The sequence below is a fragment of the Pantherophis guttatus genome, chromosome 1 (genome assembly GCF_059756535.1).
Source record: "Pantherophis guttatus breed Tessera chromosome 1, ASM5975653v1, whole genome shotgun sequence".
NCBI lineage: Eukaryota > Metazoa > Chordata > Lepidosauria > Squamata > Colubridae > Pantherophis > Pantherophis guttatus.
In genome coordinates, this window is record NC_142063.1 from 166,756,396 (window position 1) to 166,773,473 (window position 17,078).

General features: G+C 35.1%; 1 protein-coding gene across 2 annotated transcripts in view; it reads right to left on the reverse strand.

Annotated features, from left to right (window-relative positions):
* The window catches only part of HECW2 (HECT, C2 and WW domain containing E3 ubiquitin protein ligase 2), a 164,018-nt gene that overhangs the window by 15,333 nt on the left and 131,607 nt on the right, over positions 1 to 17,078 (reverse strand). For both annotated transcript variants that reach the window (XM_034429840.3, XM_087882131.1), the window contains 6 exons: positions 12,469 to 12,589; positions 11,230 to 11,343; positions 4,376 to 4,528; positions 2,432 to 2,530; positions 1,215 to 1,344; positions 151 to 297 (listed from right to left, as the gene is read on the reverse strand). In XM_034429840.3, coding sequence (XP_034285731.2) covers positions 151 to 297; positions 1,215 to 1,344; positions 2,432 to 2,530; positions 4,376 to 4,528; positions 11,230 to 11,343; positions 12,469 to 12,589 — 764 coding nt within the window. The remainder of the gene's footprint in view (positions 1 to 150; positions 298 to 1,214; positions 1,345 to 2,431; positions 2,531 to 4,375; positions 4,529 to 11,229; positions 11,344 to 12,468; positions 12,590 to 17,078) is intronic.

Here is a 17,078-nt window from a genome sequence, read left to right on the forward strand (position 1 = left end):
GAACAACTTCAGAGGCAACACTGTGGTTCCCAACACAATTTAAACAGTTGCAGGATAGGAAATAATTATGAATCATAGATAATCCTAATACATGCCAAATGCTCTAGGCACTTAATGCATGCAATATATGAAAACAGATTTATTTTTTACCTCATAAAAACCACGTACTAAACTTTCTGTCTGCTGCACCACACCTCTTTCAATTCTCCATTTCACCATTCTTTCTATATATTCCTTCTTGTTCTTTTCTGTGACCGGGATGTTGGCACCTCCAGGTTTTAATTCCCTTTCAGTAATCTTAAAAGCAAATTACCAACAATATATTATAAAGCAGAATCTATTGCAAGGAGAAATTTTAATGTATCAAAGTGGTACTAATTCCCCAAATGACTGATAAAAATCCTTCTGAAGTGGTCAAATTTGGTCAATATAGAAAAAGCTAAAATTTTTATCTTTGGAGTTAATGGCATCAAGTCCAAAACTTGAAAGCATCAAAAGGGAAAATACAAAGAAGGCATTCTAGAAAAGGGATTTTAGCAGCACTTCCTAATGTACATATTAGAACAAGAATTCATGTATAATGAAGAATTCTTATCCCAGGAGATTTAAAATATAGTATAACATCTGGATACCCGATGCTTGCCAGCACTGCTATCTGTAGGAAACAGCTTTCACCCACCACCCACCCATACTCCAAATTGTCTCTGTTTCGGAACTACCTCAATTACAGTACTGAAGGCTCCTTTTCCTGGAGGACTTCTGAATCTACTCTGAATTGGCCCAGTATAGTGAGGAGCAGTTCAGGATTATTTATCCCAATTACTGTTTAATTCCATACATACAGCAGGACACACTTAGATTTGGGTTTCATTTAGGTGCCAATTATGGTCATAAATTGAGGACTACCTTTATTCTACAGTTTTAAATAGTGGCTTTTAAGCAAAATAAGCAATGTACCAAAGCAATATGTAAATGACACCTTATCTGGAGGTTTTGGTGTTCTCTGAGCTTAGTTGTATTCTTGCAGATGTTTGCAAGCAAACAGCAAAGCTTGGAGAACACCAGGAACAATATAGTTCAACCCTAAACTACATATATTCTCTTCTATTGGAACATTATCTTGAAGCAAGATGATCCAGGAAGAGAATTAGAAGCATTGTAAAAAATAAGTACCACACAACTGCCCTTGAAAGAAAAAAAAAGATTGCCCACACCTGTCCAAAGACTTCTTCATTTACAGTGAATGTGAGATCTAGGATATCATGTATATCATTGTCTTTCATCCATTGTAGACTTTGGTGAAATTCTTCATCAAGATATTCCAGATCACTTAGGTCACACAATCTATAATAAACAAGAAGTAATTAGAGGATTAAAAATGACCCAGATTATAGTGATGTGTACAAATGAAGAGTAGATGATTATGTGCTACCAAGTCTGTTTCAACTCTTAATAACCACATATGGATTTCTTCAAGATGGTCTATCCATTGTGGGTTTTTTTAGTAAAATATAGGAGTTGTTTACCACTGCTTTCTCCTGTGTAATATGAAATGAAACCTTTGCCTTTACCACTAAAGAGATCTTCTACCTCAACATCTTCCTATGTTACTGCTGCTCAGTATTGGAGCCTTCTTGCTTTGGCTAGACAGTTGAGATGATTCATGCCTTGCGAATGACTGTGCTGGGACTGCATACTCTTTGTATACTCCCAGCATTGTTTATTCAACCCTCTTAGGAACAACCTCACACCACCTTAGAGGCAGCATAGCAGGACTAGAGCAGGATAGATAGGTTATTCATTCAATAATAAGGAGAACAAAGAAGGAAATCTGTACAATTATTACTGCTGGAGGTTTTTATGCTAAGTCTTCTTTCATACATATGCATACACATTCATTCATTCATTCATTGGCACATCTTAAAATCCTAAATAAAAATCCTAAACTTACCAATAAAAAACTTTATTTCCATTTTACTAGGAAAGTGTTATTTCAAGTTTTTTCAGATTTCAACACCAATTAAAGAGAAATACCTTTCAAACCAATAATTAATCAGTAACTGGAATATCCTAGAACTACAGAGCTATATGGTGCTAAATATGGATACCTTGCAAACTATCTGCTTAATATTCAGAACAACATGTATCTTTGAATTTAGTTCTTCCCCTAATAAATAATTCCTGAAACAAAAAGGACGAATTTATCAAAAATAGGAAAATAGAAAAATATTTATATCTGCCTCCAAAATAGTTTTCTTGATCAGTACATTAAGTGTAAATGCAGTCTGTGATTTAAAAAAATAATAATAATATTATTTAATAGACATAAAACAGGTTATTACAAATATGACTTATATCCAGATATGTCTTCTGTAAATAAAAATACATTTCTTTCCATATAAGAATAACCCTGTCAAATTTCTCTACTCACATTCTGAGAAGAGCTTTATAAAATGGTCGAGTAAAGAAGGCATCTAACAAATATTGATGAATCAAAGCAAGACCAAGGATTCGACCACTAAATCTGAACCTACAAAGAAATTAGAGTACAGTTTAGATTTATTATTTATCTATTTAAATTTGTTATATATGCTAGTTCAGTAAGTAGCTTTGACACTGTTATGCATGTCCAAAATGTAAATTTTGCATTACATTTCCACAAGATCATCATTTTAAAAAGATACTGTCATTAGTTCATATTTAAAAGATTTATCATTAAATAAAATTATCAAAAATATTTGCCTTTTGAGAGATATAAATACAATGAAGATGCTATGCTTATCGTTTCATGTGGAAGGCAAATACTATATTTTTCCTGGTAAATGTTTTTCTTGCTCCGTAATTTCTGTGAGTCAATAAAAATTATAAGCAACATAAAATCGACACAGTAACAAATTGGGAATCAATGCAATTCCTTCAGAACATGAACAACCTATGTGTTGGAACTGTAACTCAGAATTCCTAGGCTGCAACGCAGCTGCAATCCTAATTTATCTGGAGAACACTAGATTGAGGAAAACTGGTGTCCCTTGGGTGGCAATGAAATGCGACAAAATAAATAAAATAAATAAATAATTTATCTGTAGGTAAGCTGCCCCCATCAACAACCTACTAGCAGCACTTTGCCCCAGATGCAATTTGAGAGTGAATCACAAGAACAGACCCATGTAAAATACGTTGCAATAATGAAACCTGATTTTACCAGGATATATACCATTATGAAGGCTATCCCTATAAAGAATAGTCTTACTGGAGAACCAGGCAAAGCTAAATATAACAATAATATGGAAGTCCTTGTTATAGAGGCCACCTGTGTTCCATTCATAAGATGATAGGAAGAACATGCCCAAATTAACCAGATGTTCCTTCAGAGGGTATGCAAGACTATTCTTCAGAACAGGCAACCTGCCTAATTCCCAGACAAGGAAATTGTCCTAATCACAGACCTTCCATATTATTAGGATTCAGCTACTGTTTACTGGCTCTCATCCAGCTCATTACAGCATCCAGACAAGAGATTCATCATCTCTCCTGATTCGGAGACCTAGAGCTGAGTGTTTTTGTGAACTGATGAAAACTAATCAAAAACTTCATTCCCTCCAATGGCTCCATAAAGACAACAACCTACAGACATGAAGTATATGGTGAAAAATACATCAATGATAAATTTTCTTGACATATATTATGTTGTGCAGTCCTTGAGAACAGCAATGTTTTGTCACAAGAAATTGGGCCACTGTTTTGTGCCCCCTTTCATTCACTTTTTTTGTATTCACATAAAGAACTCAGACTAATGAGATGCAGTAAACACTGTTTTCAATCTCTTTCTGGCTGACTTGACTCTGCCTTTAATGTTATTTTGCATTTTATCCTCTAAGAATTGACAGACTAGGTAGTTGTTTTCCTTTCTTATAGAAACATGGATATCCCAAGAGATGGTACAAAACACAGAGCCACAAAGTAGTTTTACTATGTGAGAAGACTTAACATGAGAGAAGTGGGGAAAAGATTATTGCACATCTTATTGAATTAGACAGATTTTTTTTTTTTTAAAAAAAAGCAGACTCCAAAACAAAAAGGCTAGAAGTGTAATTGATTTTATGCCTTGACAAGCTGAACTTTTGATACTTAGGAGGCAACAGAGCTCTGAAAGAGTTCACTCACGCCCAGCTCCAGTGTTAGCTGCTTAGGTTGGAAGATCATTGGGTATACCATGAAAGATTCAAAGATTCTATTCCAACACTTTGCAATCTATTATTTGAAAAGAGAAGTATATCTGATTTACCTTACTTGGATTTTTCATAGTAAATGATTAAGTAGCGCACAACCTATGGTCTATAAAAATAACAATATTTCTGTGATCCAGCATTCTTACCATTCATGGTGATTGTCGACAAAAGCAGACATTGGACTAATTTGTACAGTATATGTGTCGTTGGCTGAATATTCAAATAAACCATAGTATGGGTTGAAGAGTTCTCTTGATACCAGGAAAAAAAACTCTCTTGAAGGTCCACTGTAGTCCAGTCTTAAAAACAACAAAACATAAAGGGATACTATACAAATGTATTTTTTAAAAGAAAATTAAAAACAAAGAAATATTTTCGTTAGAGAATTAATGATTCACTCCTTCCCACACACACTCAATAATTTCGGATCCTTTCAATCATTTCTGTGTAGCTTCTGAACATTTAATGATCATTTATACTGCTTTAAATGTTACTAAGCTTGTTAGTGGTACGCTACCTTAGCAATATTCAAAGCACTGATTTCTATTTTGGAATGTATGAAAATGTAGATTCATTATTTTGCATCCACCCAGACATAATTGTATCTCTGATTTAAAGGCACAGATTATGCAAAATTTCCTATTAAATAGCTTGTAATATATAGATTTAGGTTAACTGTACTTCATTCCAATCCTGAAATGAGTGGATCTTTATTCTTTATTCTACATTTATTCTACATAGAAGCTTACTTTTCTTTAGTTCAGGTGCTATTGTAGAATACAAGCTAGTATCTTCAGTGTAGTAAATATAGGCATTATAGATGATAGGAAAACAGTGAGCAAATTAAAGCTTACTTGTTTTTCTGGAGAAAATATTTCTCTGCTTTGCTTTAGCTTTCTCACACATACCCAACAACTGTTTAAATCATGATATAAGAAATCTTTTATAAAAGCCAAATCTGCCAGTCAGATAAGAAATTCATGTAATAAAAGACAGGATTTTCTCCATCTATCTGATATTTAGCTGTTCAGTCTCCTTCTAGATTTGTTCTTGCCCAATGAGTAATCTATAAGCAAGCCTTTACCATATAGAACAAGTGATGGACAAATATTTATGGAAACATATTTGATATGTCCTGCTCTTAGGATAGGGACATCTTTTGGTGAGATGATGCTCTGGATATAATGTCTTAAGTAGAGATTTTTACCAATATTTCTTAAGTAATTTTTAATTTGAAAAAATAAAATGTTTGATCATCTCCTATTAAGAAAGAGTGATGCACTCTGCCTAAAAGTGGTGAGGGGAAGTACCTCCTATCTAAATGCTATGTATTTTTTGGTATTTCAAAACCAGTATCTTATCATTACATCTTTTTCCATTGGGAATAATCCACATTTACTTTTAGCTCTTACTTTTCTGTTTTATATTTTTCTTTCTTTGGACTGTTGTATTTTATTAAAAGAATTACAGTTCATTTAGTATGTTTGCTTCTAATGGCCAATCATTGTGAATGGTTAGAAATTAAATGAAACTCATTTCCCAGATAAGAGTTAAGTGGGTATATATTGAAGAAATTATCTGTCATTGTTTGAGCAGGGAATGAAACCATTCTTTATGGATTTGCATTTAAACAAGATCCAATGAATACTTTCAAAGAAGCCATAGTTTGGTCCTTGCTTTGTTTTTTTACTGCAATCATCAAGGAGAGTCCCAATTCATGTAAATATGATGCTATTTTTCCCCCCTTTCAAAAGAGAATTATTGGCCTTTTTCACAAGCTGAAAAACGGAAATCCCACATAGCAATTCTATTAGTAACAAGAAAGCTGTGACATCAGGAATTACTGCATCCACAAAAACTCAACAGTTCATATCCATGATTTATACTCATTGTATTTCTAGTTAGAAAAACATACAATAATATTTACAGTCCAAATTTTACTAAAGTAGTTTCTACACTACACAAAATTGTACATCACCAAAATAATTAACACATTTAACAAAATACTTTAAATTTTGCATTTATTAATACTCTTCTATGTACAATATAAGTATAACTGATTTACTATTGCAACAATTACCTTAAAATAGCTATTTACTTTCAGAGTTTTCTTTCATATTTTGTATGTTCAAAATCAAATCAAAAATCAAAACAATCCTATTTATTGTTGATTAAAACTCTTCAGGAAGGAAGACACAATTATTTGTCTAAAGAAATAAATTATTGCTTTATTTTCTAATTTCTCCCCTGCACTGGTTCTTTTTTAAACCATGTGCAATTAGATTGACCCAGACTTAAGGGACACACAAAATCACTGAAACCTAGACCAGATAGTTCTTTTATGTTAGGGTTCCCCAATGTGGACAGTACTGACCCCCCCTCAAGGATCGATAGAACTATCAATGGAGTTTTGATGTTGTTATTATTTGTAGTACTATTATTTAAGAAATAATTATTAAAATATTTTCATATAATAAATGTTTGGGAAGTTGTTGTCAGGCGCAAGAAATTAGGAACTAAGGTGATTCAAATGAGTACAGATTTAATCCATGCTAGCTCACTGAAGAATCTGAACTACATGCTAGCTCATTGTAGAATCCGAACTACTAATAGTCAAGCCAAATTGGCAGTAGATAAGAGTCAATGGAATTCAAGGAGGGCTGGATTTAGATCTCCTATGTTCACGAAGGAACTCCAAACTGATGATTTGCTTGACCGCTCTCTCAGGCTCAGCCTGTTCATCTCCTATAGTTGATGAACAATTTGAAATTTCATGAAGTGGTCAATGAGCTGAAGAGTTTCGGGACCCCTGCTTCATGTTATACACAGAGTCACATAGAGACATATAAGTTTCCTACACTATTACTATTAAAATGTTTTCTCTCATTATATATTATCACTATTACAATTGCCCATGTAGTGTGCTCTATACTATTACTACCCTGTTTCCCCCCCAAAAAACCATTCCCTGATAATAAGCCCAATCGGGCTTTTGAGTGCATGGCAGTAAGGTCAGAGTTCAAAAAAATGTAAGACAGGCTCTTATTTTCGGGGAAACACAGTAGTATATATCAATGCTTCCTTCTATTCTATCTCTTGTCCTCTCTCTGGGATTTGTTGCAGACTGTGTTTTGCATTGTTGGGCTCCTATACTTATTTTTCTTCTGGACCATTTACTCCTTCTGAAGGAAAAAAACTTTTCTTATTATCCTTCTTTCCCACTTGCCCAAACAATCTGTTAAATGCTATATTCAATAGCTGCTAATTGATAAAAGTTATAAAGATTGTGGCAGAAGGGAATTTTTGTGGAGTTAATTTTATATTGGTATATTTGTTTGTTTAATTTACACCCCACTTTTTGGACAGGAGTTTACAGTGTTCCTTCCTATTTTTATTATATAATTCAACATGGTATTTTATAGTACTACATAGTATTTTTCAGGGCATGATGGCTCAGCAGTTGAAGATGCTGTGTTTGTCAGCGAGAGCTGACAGCCTAGGTTTGAGATCTGACTGCACACAACGGGGCTGAGCTCCCGTTACTTGCCCCAGCTCCTCCCCACCTAGCAGTTTGAAAGCAAGTAGATTAATAGGTACCACTTTGGTGGGAAGGTAACTGTTGTGTATGTCTTTGGCATATATAGCTATGCTGGCCACAGGACCATGGAAATTGTCTTTCGGTAATGCTGGCTCCCTTGGTCAAGAATCAGAGATGAGTTCTGTGCCCTAGAATCGGATATGACTGACAGGGAAACCTTTATCATTTTTTATCTTATATTATTTATAGAAAACATAGAACATAGAAAACTGACAGCAGAAAAAGACCCAGTGGTCCATCAAGTCTGTCATTTAACTTTTTTAATTTGTTTTTGTTTTCTTATTTATTAAATTTATTTATTTATTAGTTTTATTTTATTATTTATTTATGTTGGATGATAGACATGGTTAAACTCAGTTATTGATTTATGTATTTTGTTTGTAATTGAGATTTTCTTTATTTATATGATCTTGACTGCATTTAAACTCTTTACGTAGAAATTTTTCTAGATCGCAACTATAAATTCTGTAAAAATATTTAAGGGAAGAGAGAATTCCTATTCTTACAAGAGTTTCTTGACAATGTTTTCAGAAGATTTGTTGCAATTCAGCCTGTTTTACATTTTGCTTACATTGTTTATGGATATATATCTTGTAATCAACCTCCTCAAGCACAAAAGTATTAGGGCAGAAGCACTATATAAAAACAATTACATTTTTTGAGAGAAGTATTGGTTGCTTTGTACAGTTTTTTTAGTGTCACTGCACAGAAATATAGTATTACCTCCCTTCCTGAACCACACTATGCTCATGTTACTTGTCATGAAACAAGAGTAATGAAGAAATATGAACACTGCATAGCCATAATTAGAGTTAAATTAGCCATTACCTTTATTGGTGACAATTTACACTGAGACCCTAAGCATCAAATCCAATTATTATGAAGCTCACCCGATGCTCAGCATCCTCTTTGGTTGAGGACATGGCATGAAATCTTGAACCTTTCAACTTGAGATGGTGTCACAGATTATCCTGTCTCTCAGGCTATGAAGATGGACTGACCTTTAAGACCCACCAAGACCCCTTCTCTTTTTTAGCAAAGTGGGGTGCCTGCCTACAGCTGAAATGGATCCTGCCCAATAGTTGGTTGGGATGCAGACCCTGCCCAGACCCCCAAAAGGAACCAAAAAGTATAGAGAAGGTAAAACCTCTCCAACCTATTTCATCTAAAATTCCTTTTAGGTTTGGCCCTAATTGAAAGTGCAGATAGGGACGGCATTAAATTCCTGCACTCTCTTATGTCCCAGAACCAAAAGATAACAAAATAACATCCTGGATGAGCAGGACCCCACGCTGATGAATGAAATCACCTGCACCAAGGGGGGGGAAATCCAGACAAAGCTATAGTTATTAGAGGTTACAGGTATTCCTCACCATCATGTCCCTCAACACATACATTTTAATTCTAGCATCTAGCAAATTTCATACAACTGTTTAATTAGTGCCTGTTGAATCGTTTATGTGTTACAAGAGATTCTGACACCCAAGTTTCTTGTATATCCAAAGGCTTTGCATTGAGAATGATTACAAGCAACGTTTGCAACAACAGCTGCAAGGGCATATGTTTACTATTCAAGCGTGCTAATACCACACCTTACAAATTACTTCTTGAATACACAATTTAATTATTAAAACATACACATGTCACCTAAAAATAATCTCACTCCAGCAAAGAGATGTTCTGCATGTTTTGAATCTACATTGTTTCTAAAAATTTGGACATGAAGAAAGTAGTGATCACTGTTGGAATATTCAAACAGCTCATCAAACCAAACAAACAAAAGTTGAAATGTGATGGAAACCTTTTAAAAGTTCTGTGATTTGTTTGACTAATATTTTAAACAAATTGGGCTATTTTATGTTTAGATGCTTTATCATTAACACCTCTTCTGAAAAATAGTAAATATAGACACTGTTAATTTATATAAATACTAATGGCAAAATTAAGTTTTGCTGCCATATTTCCTTAAGAAAATTATGTAACTGCTTGAGTACGTTTACTGAAATCAAGACAAGAATGGTAGCACTTTTCCCCGGTAACAAATTTAGGATGAGATGGGGATGGAAGGGAGGAGTTAGACCAATCTGTCCTATATTGTATATCATGTTAGTCACTCCATGCGGAGTTTAGGATTTTTAATAAAATGTATTAGTTGGGAGAGATTTTCCCAGATTCATTCATATGATTCCCCTTCTACAGTCAACATGTTCACAGGAATTGTTAATATGCTATTTCAGAATTTAGCCATTTTACTCATAGTGTTGCCATTTCTGGATGTTTCCTAACATTTACATCTTTTTAAATTATCTTGGGGTTCATCTTGCCTTTCTTGTCCATAAAATACTGCAGGTATGAGTCACAGTAGCTTCTACTTTGTGTTTCCAATAACACTTTCTTTTAAGTGTTATTTTCTATATAAACACCTGGACTAATTGGTACATTCTAAAATAACATTCAGTTTTTATTAAATAATATCAAAATGGCACAATTCTTATTTCCTATAAAGAACAAGATTTTAGACAGAACTAGCATTATCTGTTTAAAACAAGTTGGTGCCAACATAATAAAGTAATGTACAAAATGGTTTTATTTATTTGTCTTTATCTCTATGCTCCCACTTTGTAAGACTCAAAGCAATTCACAAAGTAAAAGAGTTGTCAAAACATCACATCTATGGAGTCATAAAACATCATCCAAACAAAATCATAAAAGCAAATGTATTGCCTCTAAGCATGGAAGGTTGACACTTCTAAGTATAGAAGGATGATGAAGCATGAACAAGCCTTCACTTAAAACTTTTACACTGCATAATGGGAGGGTGGTAAGAAAAGAGGTAAAACCTGTGAAGGGCTGCTGCCCATGTAATTTAGAAGTTTCACGATTTTAAAACTCAAATGCACGAACATTAGTAGTGCCAATAAATATAGATGTGTGATGGAGGGACCTTCATCCCTCCCTTACATGTTTGCAATTATGTGAGACTATATACTGAACAACTTCAATTTTACCCAAATTATCTAAGGAGTTAATATCAACCTTCATTAATCATATGTCTAAAATAGCTAGTAAATCCAGTCCAGTTCTTCAAAGCCATCATCTTTTTTTTTTTTTATTGCAGAGAGAGTTGGCAGTGCAGCATGCAGGACTAAAATCTTATCAGAGCAGATTTAATAGAAGCTCAGTATCTGCCAATGCAATGCTTTCTGAAGAACTCACATGTCAGAAAATCAGCACTATCTGAACAGCTGTAGGTTCTAGGCTTATAAAAGGCATTTCCTGGCAGTAAATCTTCCTCATTTCTGCTCTAGACCACAAAGAGCACACTAAAATATCTGCACACAGCTGCAAAACAAAGCATGTATTAAATATGCTTTATGTTGGTAGACACTTCCTTCTACTCACCCTTCCTCTCCAACAAATGTGACATACAGTTTATTCCTCTGTAGATCCTTTCTTGAATAACCCATAATTTGATTGAAGGCATCTTCCAGCAAGTGGTCTCTTCTGATAATTAATCTTTACAATGAAACAAATCAAATCAAATCACATACATTCATAATGATATTTATCTTTCCTGCGTGGTTATATATTTATATTCAGTTTATAATGACCCTCCCTTCAGCTATTGTATATGCATCAACAAGATAGAGGCAGAACTACTAGACTACAGATAAAGAGTCATGACATTTCAATGTCTTGAAATGTCCTTAATATGCATATTCTAGTGCATCAATAAAATATTATCGAATGGACAAGGCAAAATTAAATTCTAATATTAAAGAAGGATGCAATAGAGAGGACTAAATACTTGGTAAGCCATTTCTTGAGAAAAAATAATCATCTGATTTACACATTAATGCAATTATAATATTATTCATGTTTCTTAGAAATTCACTTCTGAAATATTTATACATAGTTGGACAATCTATAGTCAAAATGCTTATATAATGTGGAATAACCTCAGAAGGGAGAATATAAATTGTTCCAAGTTTTTATAAATTCGTTGCATTTGTCTCACTTTTTCACTTCAGCCTCTTAGCTAAAGCACATATTTGTGAGGTGAACCAGGAGAAGAGCAAATATGAGTTAATGGGGAGCAGCTTGGAATAGAACATTATTTTGGTTATAAAACAGTGGAAGGAAGAAAAGTGAAGCAATCCTTAGTTATTGCAATTTCTCTACCCAAGTTCAGTTGTCTATAGCGGATCTTTGTTTTAAAGAAGATATATCAAAAGTCCTGCAGTATGTCTGGGAGTTAATGGCTAAATTAATCCAACATGAAGCACATATAGCTTTCCTATATACTGTCCCAAATGCTAACCATTATAGTATACTGGTTTCATTTATGTTCTTCCTTCCAAATGTTTTTTTTAATATTAGATATATATGGAAATCCTTTCATTCTAGATGGCAATAAGTACCACTTATGCTTCTGTTAGCCACTAAGGCTGCATAGGGATCTGGACTCGAAAGCAAATTGTGATAGGCAATAGACATAGCACATTCAGCACTTGTCAGGAACAACTTAAACCAGCCATGCAAGTTCAGGAAAATACCAGCTGCCTTAAAATCTTTCCAACAGGTGCTGTATAAGCTCTTTTACTTTTAAATAGCAAAACAAATTATCTACTATCTACGTACTTCAATTTCCCTGGGCCTTGTCCATATCCTTTAGTCTCCAACTTCCTGTAGAAATTCCTCAGCTTGGCTTCAAAGTCTCTTTTATAAGGAGCAGGAGCACGGGCATTAGCACGCTGGGTACCTGCACCACAGTCATAAAACAAGTTTTTATTAAAATATCACCAAAAAAAGTAAATAAATATTACATAATGATGTAAAGCTGCATATCACATTGCATCATATATGAGGAAAAAAGATACATCATGGCATAGAGGTAAACTACATAGCGACTTATATTTTAAAAATGTGTTTTATTGGGGGGGATATAAGATGATTAGATAGAACTTTTAAATATTGTTCATTTACTATGAATTAGTTCTAGAAAACAAACCCCACAAAACTTAATTCAACTCACTGCAATTCTAGTGTGTGGGCGATTTTAAATATTTATAAGCTACTAAAAGAACCAGAATGACAAAGAACACAAAGGGACTGTTTTGTTTTGCATAGATCTATCATGTCGTAAAATTTAATTTAGCTGAAAAACAGATGAAAATAACTTCTTCCTTAACCATCATGTGGAAAAATGAAAGTCACGTGTCTTGAATTCAACCACTGTTATTAACAAACCTACTCTCTGTTTAAGCTAAAAGCACACAGATTTCTGAATGAAAGAAAAGAAGCATATGAGCATCAGAAACTTTCACACTCTGAAAGTGGTTTATTGAGAAGAAAGCCCCCAGATTACCAGACAAGTAGGAATAGGATTTATACCCTTTACATGCAAAAAATTGCTATAAAATGACTATGCTTCAGTAACATATTTCCTAACTTGAAATCACAGGAACGTACTTTTGAATTCATTGCTTGAATTCAGCATGGCTGCTTCTTTAAAAATTCAAACCTGGATTTATTTCTAGTCAACTATTGAAATAGTTAACTCCAATGGAACACAGTAATGAATTAATAGTTTCTGCTCTCAGCAAACTGCTGTTCGCTTCTGATATAAGTGATACATAACAAAACTCATGTTTAGCTTTGAAAGCTAACTTTCAAATCTTGCGTTTATCAAATGAGATGTCAGTGCAAAAAAAGTCCCCTACATTTATCATGTATACAACCATATTTGCAGTTACTGAAACTTGTAAGCAAAGCAGGTAAATAAATCCACAACTGGTATTTTTAGAGGAAACTTTAGTAAACCCACTTCCTATTTTAGTCTTTTGTCAGCTTAAAGATTTAAAGCATAGACGTGACTGAAATGATGAACAAGCTGATCTGAAGAAATCAAATATATTTTACTTTCAAACAGTCTCCTCGATACCTTCATTTCAGCTTCTTTGTATAATTCCTTTGCCTCTTGACTTTCTAAGATTTTGAAGTATGCTACCACACCTCATAAATTGAAATAGTTCTACAGCCAAAGTGAAATATCACAGCTAACAAACTCCTTTGTTTATAATCCAAAATGAAAAAGTCAAATTTTGGGCAGAAACATTTATTATGTATAAGGTCATAATAGGAAAACACTTCAAAATCAGATTGATTATGCTTCATCCACAGACATTTATTGGGAAGAATATTCAGACAATGCTGTCATCCATTTATAATCCACCCTTGTTTTCCCACTATTTCTCCTTCACCACCACACAGAGAAAGAGAGAACAGCCATACAATTATTTTTCACAGGTCACATTAGGAAGGGAGAGAAAGATCTTATAACATGAAATCTGACTTTTCAGTAGTGCCTCCAAAGATTAACTCTGTAACTCTATTGGTATTAAATAACCCTAGCTGCTTCTAATTTGTTAAAAAGAAAAGACACATCACTGCCAAAAGGGCATAGGATAGCTGTAAGGGAAAGAGCATTAGTGATTTCAGACTTGTAATAATGTTGGGTGCGGAGGAGTGGAGAAACAGGAATATTAACAAGAGGTAGAAGCAGATCTCAGGCTACACATTTATGCACGCTTCCTAAAACAGCTTTTTCCAGTCTGACGCCCTACGTGTAGGTTGAACCATAACTCCCAATGGTCTAAGTCAATAGTTGGAAAAGCTATTTTAAGGAATAATTTGCAATGAAATCAATGAGACTTACTTCTCAGCAGATATCCATATGACAGTACTGTAAAAATTTAGACAATAGTTCTTCAGAGAGCTTAAAGTGGTTTTGGTGTCTGGAATGGAAACTGGCTAAAGGACAGAAATCAGATACAATTTTCAGATTGGTGGTATGGTCAAAGCTAGGTTCAAAGGCATCAATACTGAGAATGGGAGTCCTTAATTAGTTAGGAATAACTAGTAATGTGGCTAATTTTATTGATGACACTGTTCATTTATTAAAATCAAATCAGAATTGTGAACAGTTCTCAAAATAGCCAAAGCAGTCCAATTTAAGCCAATGCAAAATGATGTACATTGGAAAAAAATATATGCTTAATGTATTATATGACTTGAGATCATTTGCTACTGCTAAAATTGAATTCTGAAGTCATAAAAGTAAGTTCTTTGTACTGTGAAACTTGTATCTAATGATGTTATATCTGATGATGGCCATCTATCCAAAAAGGATTGATTCATAGAGGCTTGAATTAACAAGGACTACAAGTCCTGAGGACAGGTTGCTAATTCTAAAATCCCACGCAGCATGCCCAAACACCAGCTGCTACTATGGAGCAATAGTGAAGGGTTGCTATGGTCCATATTTGTGAACTTCTTTAAAACATCTGCTTAGGAAGTGTGAAATAGAATTAGGCCTGTTGACCTAATTAGCAGGATCTTATATTCAAGGCTGAAAAGGGTTGTAAACTATAGGAACAAAATGTACTGCATAGATAGTTATGAGAAAATTTGCACACTACAAGAAATGATACTTTAAAAATTGTGATCTTATCTTGTCTCAAGAAAAGAAAGCTGTTATTTACGTTCATTAAATGCTAAAGTAAGATGCAAAATTGCAGGCAACACATTCAAATTTGCAATCATTCTTTATGATGAAAGATATACATAAAGAGATTAATTCCATGTGCACTTTTGAATGCATTAACTAAAACGCATGCATGATGCCCCACAACAGACAATTCTATGGATAGTATATAGTAAATATTAAAAAAAAGGCAATTATATTTCCCCAAACAATGGGTATTGTCTAAGCATCCCATGAGGGTATAAACATCCCTAAAGATCTTTAAAAGACTTTTCTAGATAGATTGGGACTATAACTAATAATAATTCTCCATGGCTGGCTGAGGAATTTGTGTAGTTTCAGTCCCAATATACCTGGAGGTACCAGGTGGAGAAGACTATTCTCCACCTGGTACTATTCTATGTGTATTAGTCCCTAGGCTGTAGACAGCTTGCTTAAACATATAGTGACAACCCCAAGCAAACATTTCTGTAGTTTAGGGGGGTCAAACTGGATTTCTTCGAGGGCCAGAAGAGCATTGTAGTTGTCCTTCGTGGGCTGGACGGGGAGACGGGATGGACGGGAGATGGGATGGACGGTTCCTACAACACTCTGCCGGCCAAAATGGGGCACAGGGGGCTCCCCACGCCCCATTTTCAGCCTGGATGGCCTCCTGCAGCACTCTACCAGTCAAAATGGGGTGCAGTGCGGCCGTGCGTGTCCTCCCTGTGCCCTGTTTTCACCGGCAGAGTGCTGCAGGAGACTATCCAGGCTGAAAGTGGGGAGGGGGGCATGCGTGGCCCCCTGCAGCCCATTTTTTCCAGCAGAGGCACCACGGGCTGGTCCTTTGCTATTTCCAGGCCAGCCCCGCGAGCCAGATCTAAGCATCCCATGGGCCGGATCTGGCCCGCAGGCCATGAGTTTGACACCCCATGCTGTAGTTGATACAATAGCAATAGCATTAGCATCTAAACTTCTATATACCTCTTCACAGTGCTTTACAGCCCTCTCTAAACAGTTTACAGAGTCAGCCTATTGCCCCCAACAATCTGACTCCTCATTTTACCGACCTCGGAAGGATGGAAGGCTGAGTCAACCTTGAGCCTGGTGAGATTCAACTCCACAATTGCAGGCAGCCGCAGTCAACAGAAGTAGCCTGCTGTACTGCATTCTAACCACTGCACCACCACAGCTCTGTTGATATGTGATATATAATTGTGGCAGTAAGGTATTCCATGTGACATATTTTTTTCCTGGCTTGTTTATCTTACTTAATGACACGTGATAATACACATGCAATGGTTGTAAGTCCTGTGAGAGACTGCATTTCTAGTCAATTACATCTTGTGATTATTGCGCAGTTATAATTGTGTTTCAAAGGATGCTATGTGCAGAATTACCTGATTTTCTACCATCCTCCCTAAACTGTACCCCTAACTGGGCTCAACATTTGGGTAACCTCAATACTCTGGGTAATCCAGAAGAACCAAGATGCTGTTGGCAGCTTATTCTTATGGTGAAGCTGGTACCCTTATGCACTAAAAGGTGAGCAGATAGGTCTGGTTGGCTGGCAAGGGTTGGCCAAAAAAACAGGTTGCCTTCAGATTCCCTTTGGCAGTAGTAGGGAATAAACAACATTTAGGTGACACAAGACTGACATTTCCAAACAAGCTGCATAACTATCAAAAGTGTACACACGTCCTTTCCACACCTCCTCATTTGTGCT